General features: G+C 46.6%; 1 protein-coding gene and 1 long non-coding RNA gene across 7 annotated transcripts in view; one reads left to right on the top strand and one right to left on the bottom strand.

Moving 5' to 3' along the window:
• robo2 (roundabout, axon guidance receptor, homolog 2 (Drosophila)) overlaps nt 1-21,672 on the top strand; it is a 248,807-nt gene that overhangs the window by 202,963 nt on the left and 24,172 nt on the right. For all 5 annotated transcript variants that reach the window (XM_088426910.1, XM_088426912.1, XM_088426911.1 and 2 more), the window contains 11 exons: nt 943-1,067; nt 2,815-2,986; nt 5,960-6,165; nt 7,580-7,661; nt 7,885-8,053; nt 8,277-8,443; nt 10,323-10,444; nt 12,850-13,081; nt 17,848-17,972; nt 18,888-19,059; nt 20,671-20,859. In XM_088426910.1, the coding sequence (XP_088283036.1) occupies nt 943-1,067; nt 2,815-2,986; nt 5,960-6,165; nt 7,580-7,661; nt 7,885-8,053; nt 8,277-8,443; nt 10,323-10,444; nt 12,850-13,081; nt 17,848-17,972; nt 18,888-19,059; nt 20,671-20,859 (1,761 nt within the window). The remainder of the gene's footprint in view (nt 1-942; nt 1,068-2,814; nt 2,987-5,959; nt 6,166-7,579; nt 7,662-7,884; nt 8,054-8,276; nt 8,444-10,322; nt 10,445-12,849; nt 13,082-17,847; nt 17,973-18,887; nt 19,060-20,670; nt 20,860-21,672) is intronic.
• LOC148415373 (uncharacterized) lies at nt 15,688-18,902 on the bottom strand. 2 transcript variants are annotated; one of them, XR_015867136.1, is made up of 4 exons: nt 18,818-18,902; nt 17,885-17,920; nt 16,955-17,070; nt 15,688-16,879 (listed from the first exon to the last, which is right to left on the bottom strand). It is a non-coding gene; the product is annotated as an uncharacterized LOC148415373 (long non-coding RNA). The 2 variants fall into 2 exon arrangements; XR_015867135.1 differs by lacking the exon at nt 18,818-18,902 and having other exon boundaries at nt 17,885-18,004.

Here is a 21,672-nt window from a genome sequence, read left to right as displayed (position 1 = left end):
ACAGACAGACAGACAGACAGACAGACAGACAGACAGACAGACAGACAGACAGACAGACAGACGTGAAAACTAAAACCAAAAGTGAAAACTCAGGGTTCGAGCACATTATATTCCAGAGGCCACGCCGTGCCCAATGGAGGTTCTTCATGCTCCTCCGTCATCTCTCTGCTCCATTTACCCGAATTCGCCTTGCGAAATGTCGTCTCTCTGAGACCCAGTGTCGCACGTGTTTGGAAAATCTTGTTTTCTTAGGTCACCACTAGATGGCATTAAATTGTACGCAATGTACCGTTAATTACCGTGGACCGTGCTCGTTTTCAGCAAAGTAACACGATACCGATACTGAGACTTTTCGCACTAATGGTGGAATAGTTGGAGTTCTTTTCTGACGAAGTGTCTACGGACGAGTAGCGTGCTCGGCTCGAGCCGGAGGCAGTTGAAATTTTCAAGGTGCCTATCTCATCCGGCCTCTTGCTTTATTATACGAGCGCCCGCGTCAAGCTGTCAGCGGCGAGACGTCTCACTCGAGCCCGAGCGGCCGCGCGTAACCTCGGTTCTGGCGGCCGTCTGACGAAGCCCGCGGGTATCGACCGCGCCGGCTTTTCGCTGTTCGATTTCAAATTTGACACTTGACTCCTCGGACGCCGAGCGCGGCGGCCGCTTGCTTTCAGCCCGCTTGCCCCCAACTCGCTTTTCACCAAATGGGACCGGACCCGTTTAAGCACCCGCTAGTAGCCGTGTGTCGTTCCTAGGTGTCAATTAGTGCCCTCCCCTCTGTGATCGTCAACGTGACCGCCATTCATTCTTTGAATGAATGGCCAGCCCCGGGTTCCATGGTGATCGTTGGTGTTGGAAACAAAACCCGGAGATCGGGCCGCATGGATTTCGGTTACCCGCCGCTAGAATCTTTGCTTGTGCTGACATGGCCATTTTTTCTTTCAGCCGCCCCGCAATTTGTCATCCGTCCAAGGGACCAGATCGTGGCCCAAGGACGCACCGCCACCTTTCCGTGCGAGACCAAAGGCAACCCGCAGCCGGCAGTATTCTGGCAAAAGGAAGGAAGTCAGGTAAGAGCGCGACGCCGTGTTCTCACCTAACAGTATATTTCTAGTTAACCCCGGTATGGTTGGGATCAGGTCAACTCCAGTCTCACTGCAGAATTAAAGAAAGAATTTCAATGTTACCGAGGAAAAGAATTCCGTCGTCTCATGTTGGTCTCAACCTCCAAAATGTTCTCGTCTCGTTTTGGTCTGGATACTCCCGAGTCTCGGTCGTGCCTTGGTCTCGGCTTGCGTCGCCTCGACTACAACACTACTGAAGGTCCTGCAGGATAGTCCGGTTTGGTTAACCCGAGTACGGTCGCATCCCCACGAACCCCGATTGTACTGTGAAACCGTACGGAGAACGGCGTTCCTCCGATCCCGTGCCGAGGCCCCAACTCAACCCAACGGCAGAGGGAAAAATAACGTTAAATGCAACGCTTTGGGTTTTCCTAACCCCGCAGAAGCAAATCCGCAGAGCTTCACGCTCGACTATCTGTCATCAGCATCTTTACTACGGATGCACCTTTTTTCGCGCAGCCGGCGGCGGCAAGCCTGGCGGAGCGCTAATCGCTTTTCCCCGTGACCCGTGGCACCGATAAGAAGGATCCCATCTCTCACAGGAGCGGTTAAGCCATTCAAATACCTGCGAGTCCTCGCAACACTTGACAACAGCGCCAATTAGGAACCGGTCGGGGCTTGTCGATGAGCCCGCTGATACCATTCAGCCGCGGCTACGCTTCCGACGCACACTCTCGCGCGGAGCCCGCGGGCCGTCAAAGTCGTCCTCGAAAGCCGTGCGTGTCGTCACCGGTCGGCGCGATGTTTACCGCCAAGCCCGCCGTTGACTCACGTGCAAATTAACATTTTTTGCCCGGCGACTCACCGCCGCTCTGGAACTTTGGCGGGGGCGGGTGAGTTTCGCCGAGGTGCGATGGTAATTATTATTTCTGGGCATAATTAATTAGCACAAGTGACAGAAAATGTTGTTTCTTTCCCTCCTCCTTCCCCTTGAGGATAACAAAGTGCTAAAAGCCCATCTACGAGCTAATTTGTTAAATGTATCATTTCACTTGTTCATTAATTGCATTCAAGCGCTTTGCCGTAATTAATTTGAATGTGTCTGCTCTCCACCGGTGATGATCGTACACCCAAACGGAAATACAGTGGTAGCTCTGCTTAAAAAAATGTATTTCTCTCCGGAAGTCATTTTTCAACCTGAATTTTTCGTTAGCAGAGGCGCTTTTCCCATGTAAATAACGCTAACCCCCAGAAATGCTGCTAAGTAATATCAACAAATCATTAAAATGCATCAAAAATTGTAACAAATACATATTACAATTACATCGAGTGCATACTAATGGAATTCGAAGTGCATTTGTAAAGAATAATTAAAAAAAAAAAAAACCTTCACCCTTTTAATCATATTAATTGTAGCAGTTGACAATATGAATGCAGTTCTCTAGTTTGCCTTGAGATGGTGCTGGCGTGCGGCTGAAGAGTGCGGAGGGGGATGTTTTTAGGTCATTTTATCTGTACCTTTTTATTTTACATTTCCATTGGTCTTGGCATCATTTACAAGTCCATGGGAGCAATGTTTATTTCTGGATCATTTTGAGAGTGTAAGTTTACTTAAGTTTAGTGTGCGGTCAAGCGAAGCGCCTCCTGTGCGATGCCACTAGCTAAAGTGCTAACGACGGGAAGATTTCATTCGGTCCCCGGTGTTGTCACGCGTCCCAACGACTAATGGGGTTGTTTGTCTAACTTTCGGCAGAATTTGCTGTTCCCCAACCAGCCGCAGCAGCCCAACAGCCGTTTCTCGGTGTCGCCCGGCGGCGCCCTCACCATCGCCTCGGTGCAGCGGGTGGACGCCGGCTACTACGTCTGCCAGGCGCTGACGGTGGCCGGCAGCATCCTGGCCAAGGCGCAGCTGGAAGTCACGGATGGTAAAGCGAGCTTTTGGCTCCGATTTCAATTCCGTCGGGCGAGCGTTGAAACAAATTAACATGTAACGTATCCTGAGAAAATCGCTCATATTCTCGCTCTGGGTTGCGTGGCAGAATTTGCGGAGCCCTAAAGCCAGAGGCTGACTTCCTGCCAGCTGCGCCCACAACACTTTTAGAAAACCCTTATCCGCTTCTCGATATTAACTTTGAAATACCCCTCGGAAGAAAGATAGCGTTTTGCTGGGTTTTCACAGTCTACAATTAATTCAAATGAAATACAGTCAGAGGTTGAAATCTACGACGGGTGAATAGGGCCAGCGAAGGAAACAAATTCTCTTTGCGATGTCAGAATTCTGGGTTAAAAAGTCTCAGGAGTATGATTTATTCACAAAAATCTCAATTTTAAGGCAGAATTTGCACACCATTATGATTTCACTTTCTCGATTCTGATGTGAGTCAGAATTCTGATTTCAGGATTCGGACTATACATAGGAGGACTGGAGTTTGACACCTGTGATCTAGGACTGTGTGAAACTCCAGTCCTCGAGGGTCGGTATCCTGCATTTCAATAATTTGCCTATTAGCAAGCTCTGCACGAGCTTGAAAATGATCCTAATCCTTTCATCCGAATCAGGTGTGTTTGAGAGAGAACGTTGGAAAACCTGCACGGTACCGACCCTCGAGGACTGGAGTTTGACACCCGTGATCTAGGACTGTGTCAAATTCCAGTCCTGGAGGACTAATCATTCGAATCGGGTGTGTTGGGAGAGAAAAATGCGGGATACGGGCCCTCTAGGACTGGAGGTCCACACCTATGCTCTATTTGCACAAAAAGAGAAAAAAAAAAATCTAGAATTTGAAGCGATGCTCCTCAGTGAAATACTCCAATGTACACAAAGTCACGGAAGAAGCGTCCGAAGGTTGTCAACGTAGGTGAGCGTTTCGATAAGAGTTCCGCCCCCAACGCTTAGTCCGAGTGCATCTGTCTTTTTCCCGCTTTGAGAAGTCGCCCTTGAGTTGAAGTGTGACAAATGCTCGTTTGAGAGACTCTCTGATTGAGCGAGCGGCAGACGGCCGCCCCCGACGCGCGCGGAGCCGGAGCGAGCGAGGTCAGGGCCGCGCCTGCCGTAGCCCAGCCGTGATTTACCGCCGCCGCGTCCGCCGGGTTCAAGGAGAAGCGTAATGAGAAATTCCTGAAGCGGAAATCCGAGGCCCCCGGCTCCGTCCTCCCGCCGCGGCCCTCGCGCATCCATCAGGCTCGGAATGCGGCCCCGCATTCCCAAAACGCTCGGCCGCGTCCGCCTCGGCCCGTTTAGCCATTCTTGCGCAGCCCGGTGGTCTTTGCGGACAGCGAAGGGAGTGTCTGGAAAAGAAGCAGCTGCGTCTCGCCTCCGTTTTTTGGATTTACAGCTCGCAATCATTTCATATTTCTCCCAGAGGGCCGCCGAGCGACAGGACAAAACGCGGCCGAACCGGATCCTTGTGAACAGTAACTCACCTACACCTGGCCGCTGCAAGGCTTTTTTAACTCATTCGATGCCAGGGACGTATTTTCACGTATTTGTTTATGCCGTTCGGTGAGCTCGCTCATCATCCTTCGGAAACGGAAATGCGTCATCGGCGAAACGGGAAGTACTTCCTGTAGATTCCTTGCAAGATATTAAACAGGAAGTTCCTAATGCAACAATAAGCTGTAGGCTGTTTACAATAACAAAAAATGTTAAAGAAAAAAAAATGTTTCTCTGGGTCAGCTAGCTCAATGCTAACGCTAACACACACACCATAGCGCACCGCCCGGCGTCTTGTTCACTAAAGTCTGTTTCAACTACGCATATCGCTTGAAAGAATCCTCTTAAATTGGAAGCCTTTTGCGGCGGTGTAAAAAGGAAAGGCTGCGATAACGTGTTGAAAGGTTACAGAGGTACTAGACTGGCTAATTATCCCCTGCAGCTCTGGTGTCATTAATCCATAGTGTCTAATTAATGTGGCTTGTGCGATTTGCCAGCGGGGCTGGGGATTATTCAGCTACACTGCGCCACTGTTAACCCGCTAGTTCACCTTCTGACACACACGCAGTCTTACAAATAAGACGTTCACTTTTTGCCACTTTCTTCCATCCGTGATGTGTTGGCTGCTTATAAAGTACTTCTTGGGGTCCGTCCCCAACCGCCGGTCCCTGGCCCGGTACCGGTCCGTGGATCTTCTGGTACCGGGCCGCAGAAATAGTGACGTTTCGGAACTTATTTAGTTGATCACTTTACGGTGCATTCACTCAAATTTTGCCGCCGCCTCTGGCCACTGTTGATATGACATTTTGTAGTCAGTTGAGAGCTGTCACTATCGGTGACACACAAGTTGTTGTGTCTCTCAGTGAAATTTGAGTGAAAAATTAGTTTCAAACAACTTGTGACTGTGAATAACATGCTAGCTAATGTTAGCATGTTACATAGCATTGCCTTGTTTGCGTTGATCTCATTAGCATTTTCGTTCGGGGCAGGTATTTCCCTTTGCTGTATGTTAGCGTATGCAAAAGTTTTGCATAATTAAGTATTAATTTGCATGTAATTAACATGTTATATTGAAATGAATAACATTTGTAATTAAGTTCATTTTTGTAAGATATATCATTCTTACATATGGGACTCACTAGAGTGAGTGAGTGCGATCTGATACTGAAGAGAAAGACATTGTTTGCTGTATTCGATATACAATTGGGTCAAGAGACAAAAGCAGCGCAGTCTGTTAGCCCGTAGTTAGCATGTGCCGTCCACCGTGTTGGATCTCCTTGTGCGTTTTTCTCCAAGCCGCATGAAGTCACTCGGCATGGCCAACCACACTCTCAATCTCAGGCTAGTAGCATCTAAAAATCCGGGGCAAAGCGCCGGAAGTCCCGCCGCTCGGCTGCGCCCGATGTTGATAAGGTCCAAAAAGACCTCCGCTCGCGTCTTCACGCCGCTCTTTCCGCTGCGGCAGTCTTGTCGGACAGACCGCCGCCCATCATCCGCCAAGGGCCCTCCAACCAGACGCTGGGCGTGGACGGCGTGGCCCTGCTCAAGTGCCAGGCGTCGGGCGAGCCCATCCCCTCCGTCAGCTGGCTCAAGGACGGCGTCAGTCTGCTCGGGAAAGACCCTCGCATGTCTCTGCAGGAACTGGGCAGCCTGCAAATCACCAACATCAAGGTGAGAACACACAACGCAAGCCCAGCCACTACTGTAGCTTCTATTCTACGCTCCTTATAATCCGGGGAGCCTTATACTGCAGTGCGTAAAATACGATATGTGGAGGAAGCTCGAAAATGGATGAAATTGCAGCATTTTCAATGTTGCGATGTTGTGGACTTTTTTTGCACACCCACCAAGCCGTCAAAATGATTGACGGGAGGAGATCTTAAAGAGATGAATAGGCCGCATTGATTTTTAGTTTACGGAGCGACAGCTCTAACAGGACTCGGCACCGTGGGCTTGGATGGGCTCCAGCTGGAGGGTGCGGGCCACGCGCATGCACCCGCGCACACATTTAGAGTAGATTAAATTTAAAGCGCCGGCGTCTTCCTTTCCCCACTCCGAGGCCTCGGCGGAATATCCATTACGCTCCACAGAACCGACGACCGCTGACATGTTATTGAATAAATGGAAGGCGCGCGCGAGCACAACAATGCCGCGAGACGGGACGGAAGGACGGACGGAGCGGCCAGCTGTCGTCGGTCCAGGCCCGCCCTAAACCAATTAGCTTTGTTGCGGTTAGGGGGGCGGCGGTGAAATCCGGAGACGGGGCCTGGCGCGCTGACTGAAAATGGTGCTGAGTAGGAAATGAAATTCATTAGGAAATTAGCGTCAGCACTCGGAAGGCCAAGTTAGCTCGTAAAAGGCGCCGCCGGCGCTTTTACGGCGCTGGGGCGCTCGCCCTCTTTTTTTTTCTCTCTCTCGTTTCTGCGAATTTGTTCACATCTGTTTTGCGTGAAGTCATGGGCACAGAACGCGGGAGCTATAACCGCTAAGTGTTTGTTCGCTGATTCCAAATTAGGGCTGCAAACAGCTATTAATTTAATTATGGATTGATCTTGATTATTTTGACAATGAATCGGATGTTATAAAAACATTTTTTATGCTTTCATTGAAAGAAATAGGATTTTTTTTTAGAAGACCAATCTCTTAACGGTTTGGTTCTGATCACGTCAAAAAAATAGGTGAAACATCCCATTTTCATCTTAGATTAGGGATGGAATTAACAATTATTTTAATAATTGTAGTTATTTTGTCAGTAAATTGGATGTCATTGAAAAAAACAACAATTTCTATCCTCCCAAGTAGACAGAAGGAATTGCACGTTCTTATAGGTTTTGGGGTACCGGTTTTGTCGGAATATGTCAATACTATGCAAACATTCTTCTCATTGTGATCCAGGTCTCTGTAAATGTTAGTTTGTTACAAAAAAAATCTGATAGTGAGTGTCAAAAGGCTGAAATTCATGGATGTGCACAATTTTTGTTCCCGAACGACAAATCCATTCTCAAAATGAATTATTAATTAGATCGATTGGTTATTGATGGATCATCGCATCTCGGTACAAATGTCATCCGTTAATGTGTCAAAGCTGTCCGACTCTGGGATCTACACCTGCGTGGCTACCAGCTCCAGCGGAGAGACGTCGTGGAGCGCTTTCCTTGAGGTCAAAGGTACGCCAAACTTTGAAAGACGTATTCATTATTGTCCACAGGATTCTCTTAAATGAATAAAATATTTAAATAAATGATTGTTGCGTTCATATTCTTCTAAGATGGATTAAAATCGTATATGTCCAGAAGGATTGAAGGAAATCCAGGAAGCGGCCTTGCTATAAGCCAACCCGAACCCTAATGAGGTCTCGTCCCGGGAATTTTACGTTTTCGCATCTCGCAGAAGCCGGCGGCGTGACACTCGCCAAGAACCGCGACGGCGATGACGAGCTCCCGGGCCCGCCCACCAAGCCGCAGATCACCGACGTCACCAAGAACAGCGTGTCCCTGTCCTGGCAGGCCGGGCTGGTCGGCGCGTCGCCCGTCGCTTCTTTTGTCATCGAGGCCTTCAGGTTGGTAACGTTGAGAGAAAACGTGTCCAGAACGCCGCCTACTGGCCATCGTGCCTGACGAGAGTTGTTTCCAAAAGTGAAATTTGCAGTGAAGCATCACCGCCCCCACACCCATCCCAGTTCAAAAACAAATGATGGTTTACCACTCTTCAACGGCGTTGGAAATTTTCCCCGCCGATACCATTGGCCCGTGGCAGCAAACGGTTTTCCTTTTTCCTCGCAGCCAGTCGGTGAGCAACAGCTGGCAAACCGTCGCCGATCACGTGAAGACCACCCAGTTCACCATCAAGGGTCTGCGGCCCAACACCATCTACCTCTTCATGGTCCGAGCGGTCAACGGGCAGGGCGTGAGCGACCCCAGTCCCATGTCGGAACCGGTCAGGACGCAAGGTACGCCATCCCCTTTGCCGGAATCCCGAGGGAGTTCTTCGGAGACCGACTGAAAGCGGACGGCGACTTTAGCGCCGTAGCCGCCGCCATCCTCTCCGTACTGAAATAAGGCAGAACTTTTCCAGAGGTCGAACTCCTTCATCCGAGCCCGGCCTCATCACGGCCTTCACTTAAGTAATTACGGAAAGTAAGCATGTCTACTCTCGGACGGCCGAAGTGAGTTACCGCCGTCCCCGGTACCTTAATGAATATAACGGGCAGAGATGACCGCCTCCCGGCTCGTCGGGGATTTTATTACAGCGGCGGCCCGGCCGCCGTCTCCTCATTACATCCATATGATAATCGGCCTTCGGCTAAATACCGTCAGGGCGAGTGCGTACTCTAGACGAGGAGTCCATTTAAATTTGCGCCTCGTGCAGGTAGAGGCTCCACACTGATATATAGACGTGTTTATTGACATTGGCCCTTTTTTTTTTATCCGCGCTTCACCCGTCTCGCGTGATTGCTTTGGATGTGATTTGTGACTTTTTCCAAATGATCTTCTCCGCCGGTGTATTTTATTGTCTCCTCTAAATCAAAAGACCCGTGAAAAAGTCCCGGGAAATTTCATCGCGTCAGTTCAACTTTGCGGTGCCGGACGAAAGCCTTTACATGGGCCCGTCGTTGACGGAACGCGCGGCTTTGCCGAGCGCTTCCGCAATTTTGGCAGGTGCTGAAAGGCACCTGCTGTACCGACCTCGATCAATGGACATAAACCCACTTCAGTCGGTGCTCGATCTGTATTTTTTTTATTTGGGAGGAAGCGTTCTCTGAAGGTGTGCGTCCCGTCAACACTGGGCCTGGGTTTTGTCCAGCTCTGTTATTTTGTTCATACTTCATCCAAAGCCTTTGCTTTTGCTCCCTGTGAATTCGGCTCTAAGCCTAATGTTTTACTGTGGGTCTAATTGGAGTGTTTTATAGGTTGAAAATTCAGAAAAGAATGTCTAAATTCCAGATTTTGGTCAATAACAATACCTATGTGGTGTCGTTTCTAGACATTCGGCAATTTCAGGAAGAATCGAGGGTAACTGTTTTCCATTTGAGAAAACCATTACCATATTTTACGGGCCATTGGGCGCACTATATTATTCGGCGTGATTTCAATGAGCAGGACTATTTAAAATCATTTGATGCATAAGGTGCTCCAGGTTATAAGGCACATTATTATTGTGAAGCGTTTTATGGTAAATAGTTTATTAGGGTTGTACCATGTGTGCATTTGCTTTATTTAGGGCCATTATGCGAGATCGTACCGGACGGGAAATATAATGTAGCGCCGTTTATCGCTTGCTTTTTTTTTCATAGCGCAACTATACGGGTGACGCTTTGAGCAGAGAAGAGGACAGGGGATTAGGTTAGCTATATTTCCCATAATTCTTCGACATATAAGCAGAAGAAGTTCTAGTTTTGGTGAAATGCCAGTATCCATCGATACATAAGGCACACTGTAGATTTTTATGGTATGTTTATGAAGTGTTCGTTTCAGTCGGGTTAAATGAGACTGCACAGCATCAAAGGCAGACAAGTACAAGGTAAATGTTTGTTAGACTGCAGTAGCAGTACAATAAACGTCATCCGCATAAAAACAAAGGGCCATTTGACGCTTTGACAGAGATCAATAATGTAGATAGAAAGTAACAGGGGACCTAGGACAGATCCCGAAGGAACCCCTTGGGAAACACAAAGACTAGCCATGTAAAATGTACACGCAACCAACAGCAACATCAGAAAGACTGTGAGTCCCTTGAACAAGGTGCCACCAAGGTGCAAACGTGAAGACGAGATGTCCAAAAGACATTGGTAGCGATTGGTCTAAAGTTGACTCCCTGTCACCTCGCAGACATCAGTCCCCCGGCTCAAGGCGTGGACCACCGACACGTGCAGAAAGAGCTTGGCGAGGTCATGGTTCGCTTGCACAACCCGGTGGTGCTGAGCCCCACGGCCATCCAGGTCACGTGGACGGTGAGTTCAAAGCAACAAATGCCTGCAGAATTCTGGCTTCAATCTTGAGACGCACAAAAGAAAAAGCTCTCTGCAACTTTTGGGTGTTTACACATGATTCCGGGTCAAATTTACCCAGGATGTTATCCGTATTCTAGAGAAGGTGGAGTTTGCGCGCAGCCCCGGCGACAATATTGCGCTTCTTGAGAAATGTTCATTATTCACTGCTTCAAACAAAACATCGGATTCAGATTACAGTATTACCTCGTTTTTCACAGTTAATGGGGACCGGGAGACCCCGCGATAAGTCAATTCCAGAAAATAGGATTTTAAACTATATTTTCACCTGAGAATGAAGCCATAATTGTGTGAATAGTGACGTTTTTTTCTAAAATGATTTAATGACTGGGGGAGCTCTCCCACTCGCAAGTTTGTAGCAAAAGTGCTTTCCTTTGCGGGTCAACTCGACCGAGTATTGACAGGCCGTTAGGGTGCTGCTGATTGCTTATAGGGCTAAGTGTGGGAGTGTTAGTGCAGTGCATCGGGTAGGCGCCGCTGGAAAGTGAAAAAAGGCAAAGCGCCAAAGCCGCAAAACGCAAAGCGCAAAGTGGCAAAGGAATACTGTAAAATAATGACTGATTAAATAAGCAAGCTAAAGCAAACGCCAAATATGCTAAAATGCTAAAATGCACCGGGTGTAGTATTCAATTGGACGGGTCACACAAAATCAGTCATATTTGCTGTTTTTATGTGAAATATTAGTTTTACTCAGGCTCTAGTAGTTTGCCGCCTGTAAGTAAGCGGACATTAACGAGCGGTAAATTATGTCGTCAAGCTACGGCGGAACCGAACAGAAATATACAGAAACGTCTTGTTGGCCATCCATCTTGTTTTTATTACGCGAGACACATTTTCGGTCCGACAAAAATGAATGTTTATGGTAATAAAATGTTTAGCAAACAGTATTTTTCCTGTTATGATGTGACACATTTATCTTCCTTTCTTCAGCGTATGTGCAAACGTTTACATTTCACAGCATCAGCGCATTCTGTCGCACGTGACAAATTACCGAACGGCTACAAACTCGTCGAACGGGATTTTCCCCCCCCCCCTTTTTTTACTATTTGAATAAATCACTCAGGTCCGCGCGCACACGCATCCATTATCGACGGGGTGTTTCCATTTTCAAACGCGCGCCACATTAGCAGTTTTCCTGCTGACATGTTTATTTACCCGAGTAATAAGTCTCACCTCGGGACTCGCAGAGCTAATTTAAGACGAAGGGTTTTTGTTTTTTTTCTTTTAACGACAACAACGTCCAATCAAGGCGAAACGCGAGCACCCCCATCAATCAGCCTTCCGCGCGCCTTGCGTAAACAGCAAGAACCTCCGCTCGGAGATCTTTTATATTCCCAAATCATTCCATTAATAAGTCGGCCGGTGCCATTTCGCTGATTTACTCTGGCGAGGGGGAAAAAAAGCATCTGTTTAATATGTCGTTTGGAAAGCCGGGCTTTTGCTTGTACTGTTAACAAGCCATTACGATGAATGATGCGGCCGTTGCCCCGGTGCGCTGAGCGGGGGGGGGGTGTTCTTGTCTTTATTTAATGGCGCGCCTTTGCGCATTATGGTGGCCGCCACATTCCCAGTCGGTAGGTGCCGTGCCGCCCGGCGTTTAGAATACTGGCGCGCGTCCTTCAAGGCGGCGTTCCGGAATATCTCGGGGGCGGTAACTCGTAAGGCGGGCGACACGCGTTAATGTCAGAGTGTTCATTAAGCCAAGCGTAGATGTAGCTGGTGATAAAAGCGCACATTAAATTAGTAAACGGCCTCTAAAGTGTCCCGCAAGCAATCCGCGGGAGTGTGCGATGACCAATTGAAAAAAAAAAGATCCTTCTTTAATATGTCCGTCTTCAAAGGACATACAACGCTTACCGTAACTCCCCAAATATAATTCACAACAATGAACCAATCCATCCTTATTCACACACGCGAATATCAGGAAAACAGAGAGGATCATGTCAAAGTTATGACATCTCCATCTGAACAAAATAACTCCAATAGTGCCAAGCGTTATCGGAAAAGGAAACTCTTTCGAGGCCAATTGAATATTTGGTGCTATTTCTATGTAAATATGCTTGCGATCATACGAAAGATAGATTTCCATTCCTTACTTTGAATTGCATGTAGGTAGTATCTATGTCGTATATGTGGAAACGCTGCCATCCAGTGGTCACGGTAATCACTACGTTGGCTTACATTAGCTAGTCAAAGTTGTCAGCTAAACCCCTTCAAAAGACGTAATGACAAGAATTGGATTATTTTTGATTGTTATCACTACTTCTAAAGACGAAAATTCTCATCCAGTTAGAGAGGAGGGAAAGGTAATCCATTTGACCCGTGACGATAACGAGGTTGACTTTCAGGTGGATCGTCAGTCGCAGTTCATCCAGGGCTACCGAGTCCTGTACAGGCAGACGTCGGGCCTGCCCTCGCCGGGACACTGGCAGACGCAGGACGTGAAGGTGCCGTCGGAGCGCGGCGCCGTCCTGTCGTCCCTCCGGAAGGGCATCGTGTACGAGATCAAGGCCCGGCCGTACTTCAACGAGTTCCAGGGCATGGACAGCGAATCCAAGACGGCGCGGACCGCCGAGGAAGGTACGGCCGAGGGCGCTGCGCTTTGTGGGGTTAGGGTTAGGGTTAGGGTTCCGTGAGAGAAGGCGATGGGCCCGTTCGCTTGGCGCAAGCTTTGACGCGCACGGCGCCGGAGCCAAATAAAGATTAAAATAAATAGATAACTTAATTGCCATCTAAATTCTTCAAATTTTATTTCTGCACTTTCATTATAAATGTATATTTTACAAATCACCCTCTCTTTTTGATTTTGATATGCTATATATGCTCCAATTTTGTTGCAAATTATATGGGGACAAGGTGCAGTTAATTGTGTCCCTGCAAAATGTGTTCAAACAAATCCAGAAACTGTAAATGAAATGAAAAAAAAAACAAAAGCAAAATAAAATCAGAGCCACTGATTTATTGCACAATTCATACACAACGGAACTGACATTCTTGTCATTAAAAGTGCAACATTTGAAAGCGGCTACAAACAATAAGAGCTTTAAAAGCAAACTCATGAAACAAAAGCATGGCTTCCCAAAATGCGTCTGTCACCCAACCTGTGCGGGGAAAGAAGGCAAAGATTCCTGATTATTAGCGAAAACAAAAATCCCTACTTCTAAAAAGTCAGCTTTCGCAATCAGGGAATAAATGCTTACTTTGTTAGCATCAGCAGAAAGGTGAAAGCCTCAATTTTCCGCTCAATTGAAAGCTCTCCAGAGGGATTTCACTGAGAAATACGAAGTTTTCCGCAGCCCAAATGAGCTTTTTTTTTTTTTTTCCAAAGGGAGCAACTAGCTCGCACCCCCTGGAGGTCCATTGCGCCCTTTCAGACTATTAGTCAAATACGGCGCATGGAACGGAATGCAGGGGATTTCCCCAACATCTTTTGAAAACTCCCCCCTACAATTCTTCTGTTTCCTTAATTCATCTTCACTTGCTTATGCTGCAGGCTCGTACTTGCAAACCTTTGCTTTTTTCTTTTTTTTCTTGGCTCGTATGGTTCCGTGTAGTCAACAGTAGCACGAAAAACTGGATCGATGATGATAGCTTTAATCTTATGACAGGAAATTGTGTGCCTGGGGCGCCAGTCGCCTCCTTTATGACGCGCGGCGGTGAAGGAAACGTTGGCAGGATTCTCACTTTTAACTCGCGATTCTATTCTCAGAATTCTCTCAAGTGAAAATTCGCTCTTTAAAGTAAGAGACTTTAAAGCCGCGCTTCCCAATTATATTTTGCAAAGCCTTCCACGGGAAAGAAAAAAAAATCCCGCCCCCCACTCGTCGCGCCAAATATAAATACAGTAACAATAATATCTATAAAATGGTATTAATATACAGCATCATTTTTAACCTAACAAAACAAAAAAGCAACAGGAGTTCACTTTCAACTGCTGACTACCTTTACAGTGTTAATATAAGTTACAGGTTAGTCTAAATCAGAAACAAAATAATTGAAGCATCAAAATGCCTGGAAAAAAAAAAAAAAAAGCTCCAACCCTTATTTTATTGCAACATCAATCCTTATTTAATTGCACTCAGAGAAAATTAAGTCAGTAAGAAAAAAAATGTGTTTTTTTTCTCCACTAGGTCTAATCCTCTTGTGCAATGACATGTCATAGCTCACTTAATTTCTATTGTGAACTGTGATGGTATGATGATAAGTGTTCATGATGACACAAACTTTGTTCATCGCGTGTCAAGTCAAGTTTATTTATATGTCCCTGAATCACCACCGTCTTCTAACAACTTCACAGGTGAAAAGATATCACACAAAGCATCTCACAGAACATCGCAAATACACAACCCCTGAACAAAGCTCTGAGAATAGGAAGAAAAACTCAAAAAAGCCATCTAGGGAAAATAAGAAACCTTCATGAGGGACCGCAACTGGGAGAATGGGAGGCATGTGACCCCTCAAAAAAGACAAATTGTTTTGAACTAAAAATACAAATTTGCTTGGAAGCCATCATCCGAGGGTCTAGATTGGAGATCCTGAAGTTGTCGCGGACGCTGGAGAAATCTTTTCAGGTTGCGCTCCACCACTTTTCCATTATCCGTGCCCTGCAAGGGATACGAAAAACTTCCAGAAGAGAGGAGAACGTGATTGTCAGCTTGTCGTGGCGCCGAAGACCGTCTGGCCTCACCGCGCGAGGTGACCGGTCCATTTATTTTCCGCCCTGCCTCCAACGGCGGCGTATCTCCGGTAGCGGCCAGCGCGCAGAGCGATGTCACGAAACCCTCGTCTAACAAAACAGTAAGGGAGAGACGCGGCAACCCGCCTCCCCCGAGCCCCGCGTGACATGCCATGACCGGCGCCGACAACTCTTCGTGCTTTGGCGCTATCTGAATCTCGGTCCCTCGGGGTGATTGACTACTTTCTATTTGGGTCCTAACCCCCCCCCCCACCGTTGAGCCTGCTCTGAGCCGATAGACCGTCCCGGCTCGTCTCTCCTGGCAAGTCTCTCCTGAGACACTGGCAAGATGGATGGAGAAGTCAAGTTTCGGATGTGATTAAAACTTAGCGCTGGCCATTAGCTAGCACACGTACAGGTTTCTCCCCATATGGATTTGCTTGGCTAAACGACGGTTCTCTCCTTAAGGACGGAAGTCGTCTGATTCTTATTTCCCAAGATGACTCTTTGCAAAGCGAGAGAGCCGCAGGAATCAAAGCTTGAGAGAAACGTAGTGCCAAATAGTCTGAAATTGTCGGTACTTTATAAGGACAAATGATAACGATCGTCAAAATTTTACGTCAGGCTCGGCCCACGTTAAATGCCGTACAAAAAATGGTATCGTGTTTATCTAGCAATAAAATAAACACTGTCAATTGTAGTCATCAAATTTTAGAAAGTGACCAAAACGTACAGGAGGGTATTGCTGCCAGACCAGACGGGCAAAAAAGGATTGCGTAGTATCAAGTTAAAATCAACGCACTGAAATGGGGAACTTCCAACGTGACGTGCAAGTACTTCCAAATTTGCCAACGCAAAGTCTAAACGATCACGCTTTATGATAGCGTATCATGCAATATTCACGGGAGAAGCCATTATGCTAGGTGCTGCTCAGGCCGGTTTGTAGCCGAGTCGTTTTTCTCCGCGCGCGCGATATGATTTGTTTGTATTTCTTCATTATCCGGCACGTCGGCGGCCCCGACGCGAGAGACAGGAGGTCACGTTTGCGCCCGCCATACATCACGCGGCTAATGGCTCTATTAGCGCCCCCGAGCAGGGCGCTCTCTAATGAAAAATGTGAATTGTTTAGCGCAAATATGCATGATAATAAGCCGCTAAATCATTCATACCATTAACTTTGAACGACATTGCTCCGTCACCCGGGTTTAATGCGGGCCCCTTTGATCAGAGATTGTTGGTAATCTGCTTCATAACGGGGCCCATTCATCTTGGGACGCCGCGGCCGGTGGCGCTGAGGGATGGGGCCGGATTTACTGGGTGACAAGCGGCGTTTTGGATGGAGGCCAGGTGAGCGAGAGGCGGCGTGCCAGTAATTGACCTGTCAGTATTCGCCGCTCTGCTTCCGCACCGCTGCAGAAATGAGAAAACGTTACTTTTAATACTTCACCCTGCCACAAAATGCTGTTTATTTTCCTTTCAATGTGGCGGGCCTCCGAAAAAAAAAAAGCCGCGGAGACATGAGCCCGCCGTCATCAAGGCCGCGCGACCAAATAGAGTTCATGAGGACGGAGCGCTTCCGTAAATAGTCGAAATTTACAAGCAGCTGACAGCCACCTTCGGTGATTTTCCAGAAAATGCTGCAAATGAAGCTCCTTTGTTTACCTCAACATAGTTGCTTGGCACCAAGATTGTTCTGGCATGAGCTAAAAAAATATATATATACATACATACATACAACATTCTCTGCACTATAAGGCACACTGGATTATAAGGCTCACCTCAATGAATGTCCTATTTTAAAGGTCGTTTTATACAGGGTGCACTGCATTATAAGGCGCATAGAATAGAAGCTACAGTAGTGGCCTGGGTTGTGTTTTGCATCCATTGGATGGAGCTGCAACAAATCAGACAAGTCAGTCAAAGTTTATTAATAAACAATAAGAAATAAAAAATGTAGATGGTATTTTAAGAATGGGGAAAAATACCTCTTGATTACTTTAAAAGACTGTTAAGATTAATGGCAAGACAAATCGAGAGGTTAAAATAATACAATTTTGACTCGCACCTTCAATAGCCTATTTTAAAACTGTTTTCGTATGTATGGCACAGCGCATTATAAGGCGCATAGAATAGAAGCTACAGTGGTGGCTGGGCTTGTGTTATCCAGCCACTCGAGCTGCGCTAAAGGGAATGCCAACAAAACAATCAGAGAAGTCACTCAAACTTTATTAATAAAATATATACCAATTCATCAATATTAAACTTTAATTTTTTGATCAAAATGCAAGCAAAACCTTAAAATATATTAATTGGTTGATTCAGAAACAGTTTCTAGATTTATTTAATAAAATCGTGATTTAATTTTTAATTGTAAAACAAATGCATGTATAACTGAAATGCAAGGGGAATTGAAGAATTTACATTTTTCATTAAAATATGTTTATTCAATTTCGAAGTTAGCAGATGTACAGTTCAAGATAAACGGAAGAACGTATTATGTGGATGTACGGTTCAAAGAATCTCTGAAATAATTTATGACAGTATGTGATAAATGAGGATGGTTGAGAACCACTGGTCTTGGGTAATCTTGTTTTTTTTTTTTCCATCGCACTGGCAAACGCTTCATATTTCCGCGCGCGTTCTAACGCTTGTATGATTTTGCGCTTGGCAGCCCCCAGTGCGCCCCCTCAGCAAGTCACCGTCCTCACCGTGGGAAACCAGAACAGCACTTCCATCAGCATCTCCTGGGACCCCCCTCCGCCAGACCATCAGAATGGGATCATCCAAGAGTACAAGGTCAGTCACGGTGTCAAAGCTTGTGCTGTTGTTTTTTTGTTGTCTTTTTGCCAATTTGTACAATTTTACCATTCTGTTTGCTCCCAGACTATACGTTATTGAATGCATCGTAGCATGCATTCATTGATGGATTCATTACTTGCTTGACAAATGCCCAACGCTTCAAACAGAAAATATACAGATTGCTAGCTATGAAGCGAAGTGGCTAAATGCCACATAGCTAGTTTGCTAGCTTGTCAGCTAGCAAAACAAATAGATAGACAGGCAGACAGACAGATAGATAGGTAGATAAAGCGTGGGATCATGTGTAAGATAGTAAGCAATGCAAAAAGGTAGCTTTTAAGATATGTTGTTCGTTAGCTGCTATAAAGATAAATAAATGCTGGCTAGCTATATACCTGTAGCTACAATTGAAAGCTAGCTACCTGGCTAGTTTGCTATCCTGTCAGCTAGCAAGAAAGATAGGCAAAGAGCGAGATAATGTGTAAGATATACAAAATCTTAGCGATGAAGCTAGGCGGCTCATTAGCTGGTTTCAAAGTAGATGGATGACTAGCTAGGTAGCGAGCTATATTTGAGCACTTGCTTGGTAGATAGCTAGTGAGCTAAATAGATAAATGGACTGACAGGCAAATTGTAAGCTAAACAAAAATGTAGCTTTGAAACAAGACAGCTCATTAGTTGGTTTAAAAACTTTAGCTACAGTTGAGCGCTAGCTACATAGTGAGCTAGATAGATAAATGGACAGGCAGACAAACATTTGCAATCATTTCGATATCAACATGTTTTTATCTCCTGTGCTTTTCGCTGAACTTTGTACTGCACTGTGTAAAAAATGTCTATACCGTATTTGTTCTTGTTGAGATATCGTTTGACTTGACTGCGCCACGATGTTTTGCTTCTTCTCGGCTCCAGATCTGGTGCCTCGGGAACGAGACGCGCTTCCATGTCAACAAGACGGTGGACGCCGCCATTCGCTCGGTGGTGGTGGGCGGGTTGCAAGTGGGCGTGGTCTACCGGGTGGAAGTGGCCGCCAGCACCAGCGCGGGCGTGGGAGTCAAGAGTCAACCCCAATCCATTGTTATTGGTAAGGATTTTGGCATTAGGTAACGTTTGATACCACTTTTTTTTTTTTACTTCACTCGCCTGCTAGTGTGCAAACTACTATAATTCCCCAAATATAGGACGCACCTGTGTATAGGACACACCCTTAATTGTAGGGCCATATATATATATATATATATATATATATATATATATATATATATATATATATATATATATATATATATATTGCAGCACTTTTTCGTGTACTCTTCATAACCTGCGTGTGAACAAGGATGAACTCGGATGTTGGTTCATTCTGCTCGCTTCTTTTCTTGAAAATAAGCTTAGCTAACAAGAGCACTGTTAGCTGACTGATCAATCGTCCTCGAATGGGTGAACTTTCAGCTCTCCGGCATCTTCTTGGAATGCTTCCCCTTTGATGTGAGTTGCCTTGGATGTAAAGACAAAGGATCGGCCAAGAGTTTTAACGTCGGTTCCGGTGTACCTAATGAGGCGTCCATCGGGCCAGCACGCTTCCCCGGGCCATCCCCGCTCTTTTTATGATCCATAAACGACACTTGTTTCCCCAGCGCGGCTCCAGTAATGTGCCCGCATGAGCTTAGCCGGAATCTCTGGTAGCGGGCGCCATCAAAAGCGTCCGGCGCCGCCGATCGATCCGTACGTCGCTACGTTTTCCACACCTCGGAGTGAATTAGAGGCCCGGCTTGGCAAACACGCGCCTCACCTGGGGTTTTTTCTTCTAAGCTTTGTCTTTTTTCTGCGCGCGCGCGTTTCTTTTTTCCCCATCGGCATTATATTGCAGCGCACATCGTCGCGTGTCGATATCTTTCACGGAAAATCGTTGCGCGTTCTTCCAGGTTAATCAATGTCCTGACTCCCGTTTCCAACAGAACTGGATTACTTGTGCGCCGTAGCATCACGAGAGCAGCGAACTCGTGCTGGCTCAACAGAGGAGGGTTTCAAAACAAGGTCGGCGTTTTGTTAGGGTTTTCAAGCAAGGCTTGAGTTTGAAATGAGAGCGACGTAGCAAGTTTGAGGTTTGGAAGGCATGGGTTCGGCTTTCAAGTTGCGGTTCAAAGCCTAGGGTTCTGAATGGATGGCCTTAAAGTTTCAAATCATGGTTTCAGGCCAGACTTGGACTTTTAAATTTAGCTTTCAAAGGAGTCACCATCACCATAAGTTGCTTAGTTCTTCCAATCAATTTGCTTTTAATTTGAAAAGGAAAATGTATTTTTTCTGTCAGGGCATTTAAAGCATGAAATAGATTTGATGATATGTACTCCCTGAAGTAACAACTTACTCCCATTTGGCTCCGCAAGGGTCCGGGTTTAGAATGTTGGTAAGGCCTTAAAATATCAGATTATGGTTTAGAGGAAACTTTAAATTTGCCTCTTAAGGAGTCACCGTGACTATGATAATTGAACAAAAAGTTACTTCATTTTCCGCTCAATTCGCTCTCAATTTGAAAGGTAAACGATACTTTCAGTATCGGGATTTCAGGTTTCAAATGACGGTTTCAAGCAAGGCTTCGACTTTGAAATTTGGATTTTATTCCAGATTTAGGAAGTGACAGTCATGTTTGAGCGGACACGCACGGTCCTTACCGCCCTACCCCCGTCCGGTTTGACAGGCAAGGCCTTCCAGGACGTGATCATCCACGGCAACCGGAACAACAGCATCACGGAGCAGATCACCGACGTGGTCAAGCAGCCCGCCTTCATCGCCGGCATCGGGGGCGCCTGCTGGGTCATCCTCATGGGCTTCAGCATCTGGCTCTACTGGCGCCGGAAGAAGAGGAAGGGCCTCAGCAACTACGCAGGTGGGACGCCCCTTCGCCAATACGGCCGGGTCCTTCCGAGTGCTCCTGGGCGGGCGCTCGCAAATTCCGCGAAGCTTTGAGGAATTTTAATAAGCGCCATGGCAGCGTGTGTGACGCTCTCCATTTGTGTTTGTGACATTTTGCTGTTTTCTTCAGTTTGTCGCCGCTTTCGTGTTGGCCTTTCAGCCGTGGCTGCTTTGCCGCCTTTTGGCCGGCGCCGCATCTCTCTTTCGAACCATCGGGTGCCTCGATTTGCCGTCCGCAACGTTCCGATTGACGAAAACGGAAAAAAAAAAAGGTTGAAATTCTCAGGTCCTCGCCCCTTTTCAATATCGAGTACCACTTGGACTACATGAAGGCACTTAAAAAGCACTTTGTCACATTTGCTGTTATTATCTAACGCACCCCCTTTCAAGGCTCTAAATATTTTCTTTTCTTTTTTTTTCACCACACGATTTCGTGAATCTAACTACATTTGAGGAGCAATTTCTAGTTTTTCTACGTTCCTCAATAAGGTCAATAGTAAGGGGAGCGCTGGCCACGAGTGACTCTATTCATAAAAGAAAAAAATAAATTGTTGTCAGTGGCGGGCAACAAGTATTTTACATGACGAGAACTTAGACAAGGGCGTGGAGCCGGAGTCCGTTCGGAACGAGATCTGGCCGGATTCTTTTTCTACCCGGAAACAGACCAAGCAAACTAGAATAGCTTGCACCCTTATCTTAGCTTAGCCTAGCCTAGCCTAGCCGCCGGTGTCCAAGCGGGCGGCCGGCCCCGCCCCCCGCCTCAGCCAAAGGCGCGCTTACCTCTGCA

Source organism: Hippichthys cyanospilos, chromosome 11, assembly GCF_059441005.1.
Source record: "Hippichthys cyanospilos isolate Australia breed blue-spotted pipefish chromosome 11, RoL_Hcya_1.0, whole genome shotgun sequence".
Taxonomy (NCBI): Eukaryota; Metazoa; Chordata; class Actinopteri; order Syngnathiformes; family Syngnathidae; genus Hippichthys; species Hippichthys cyanospilos.
This window is presented reverse-complemented; position numbering and strand designations above follow the sequence as displayed.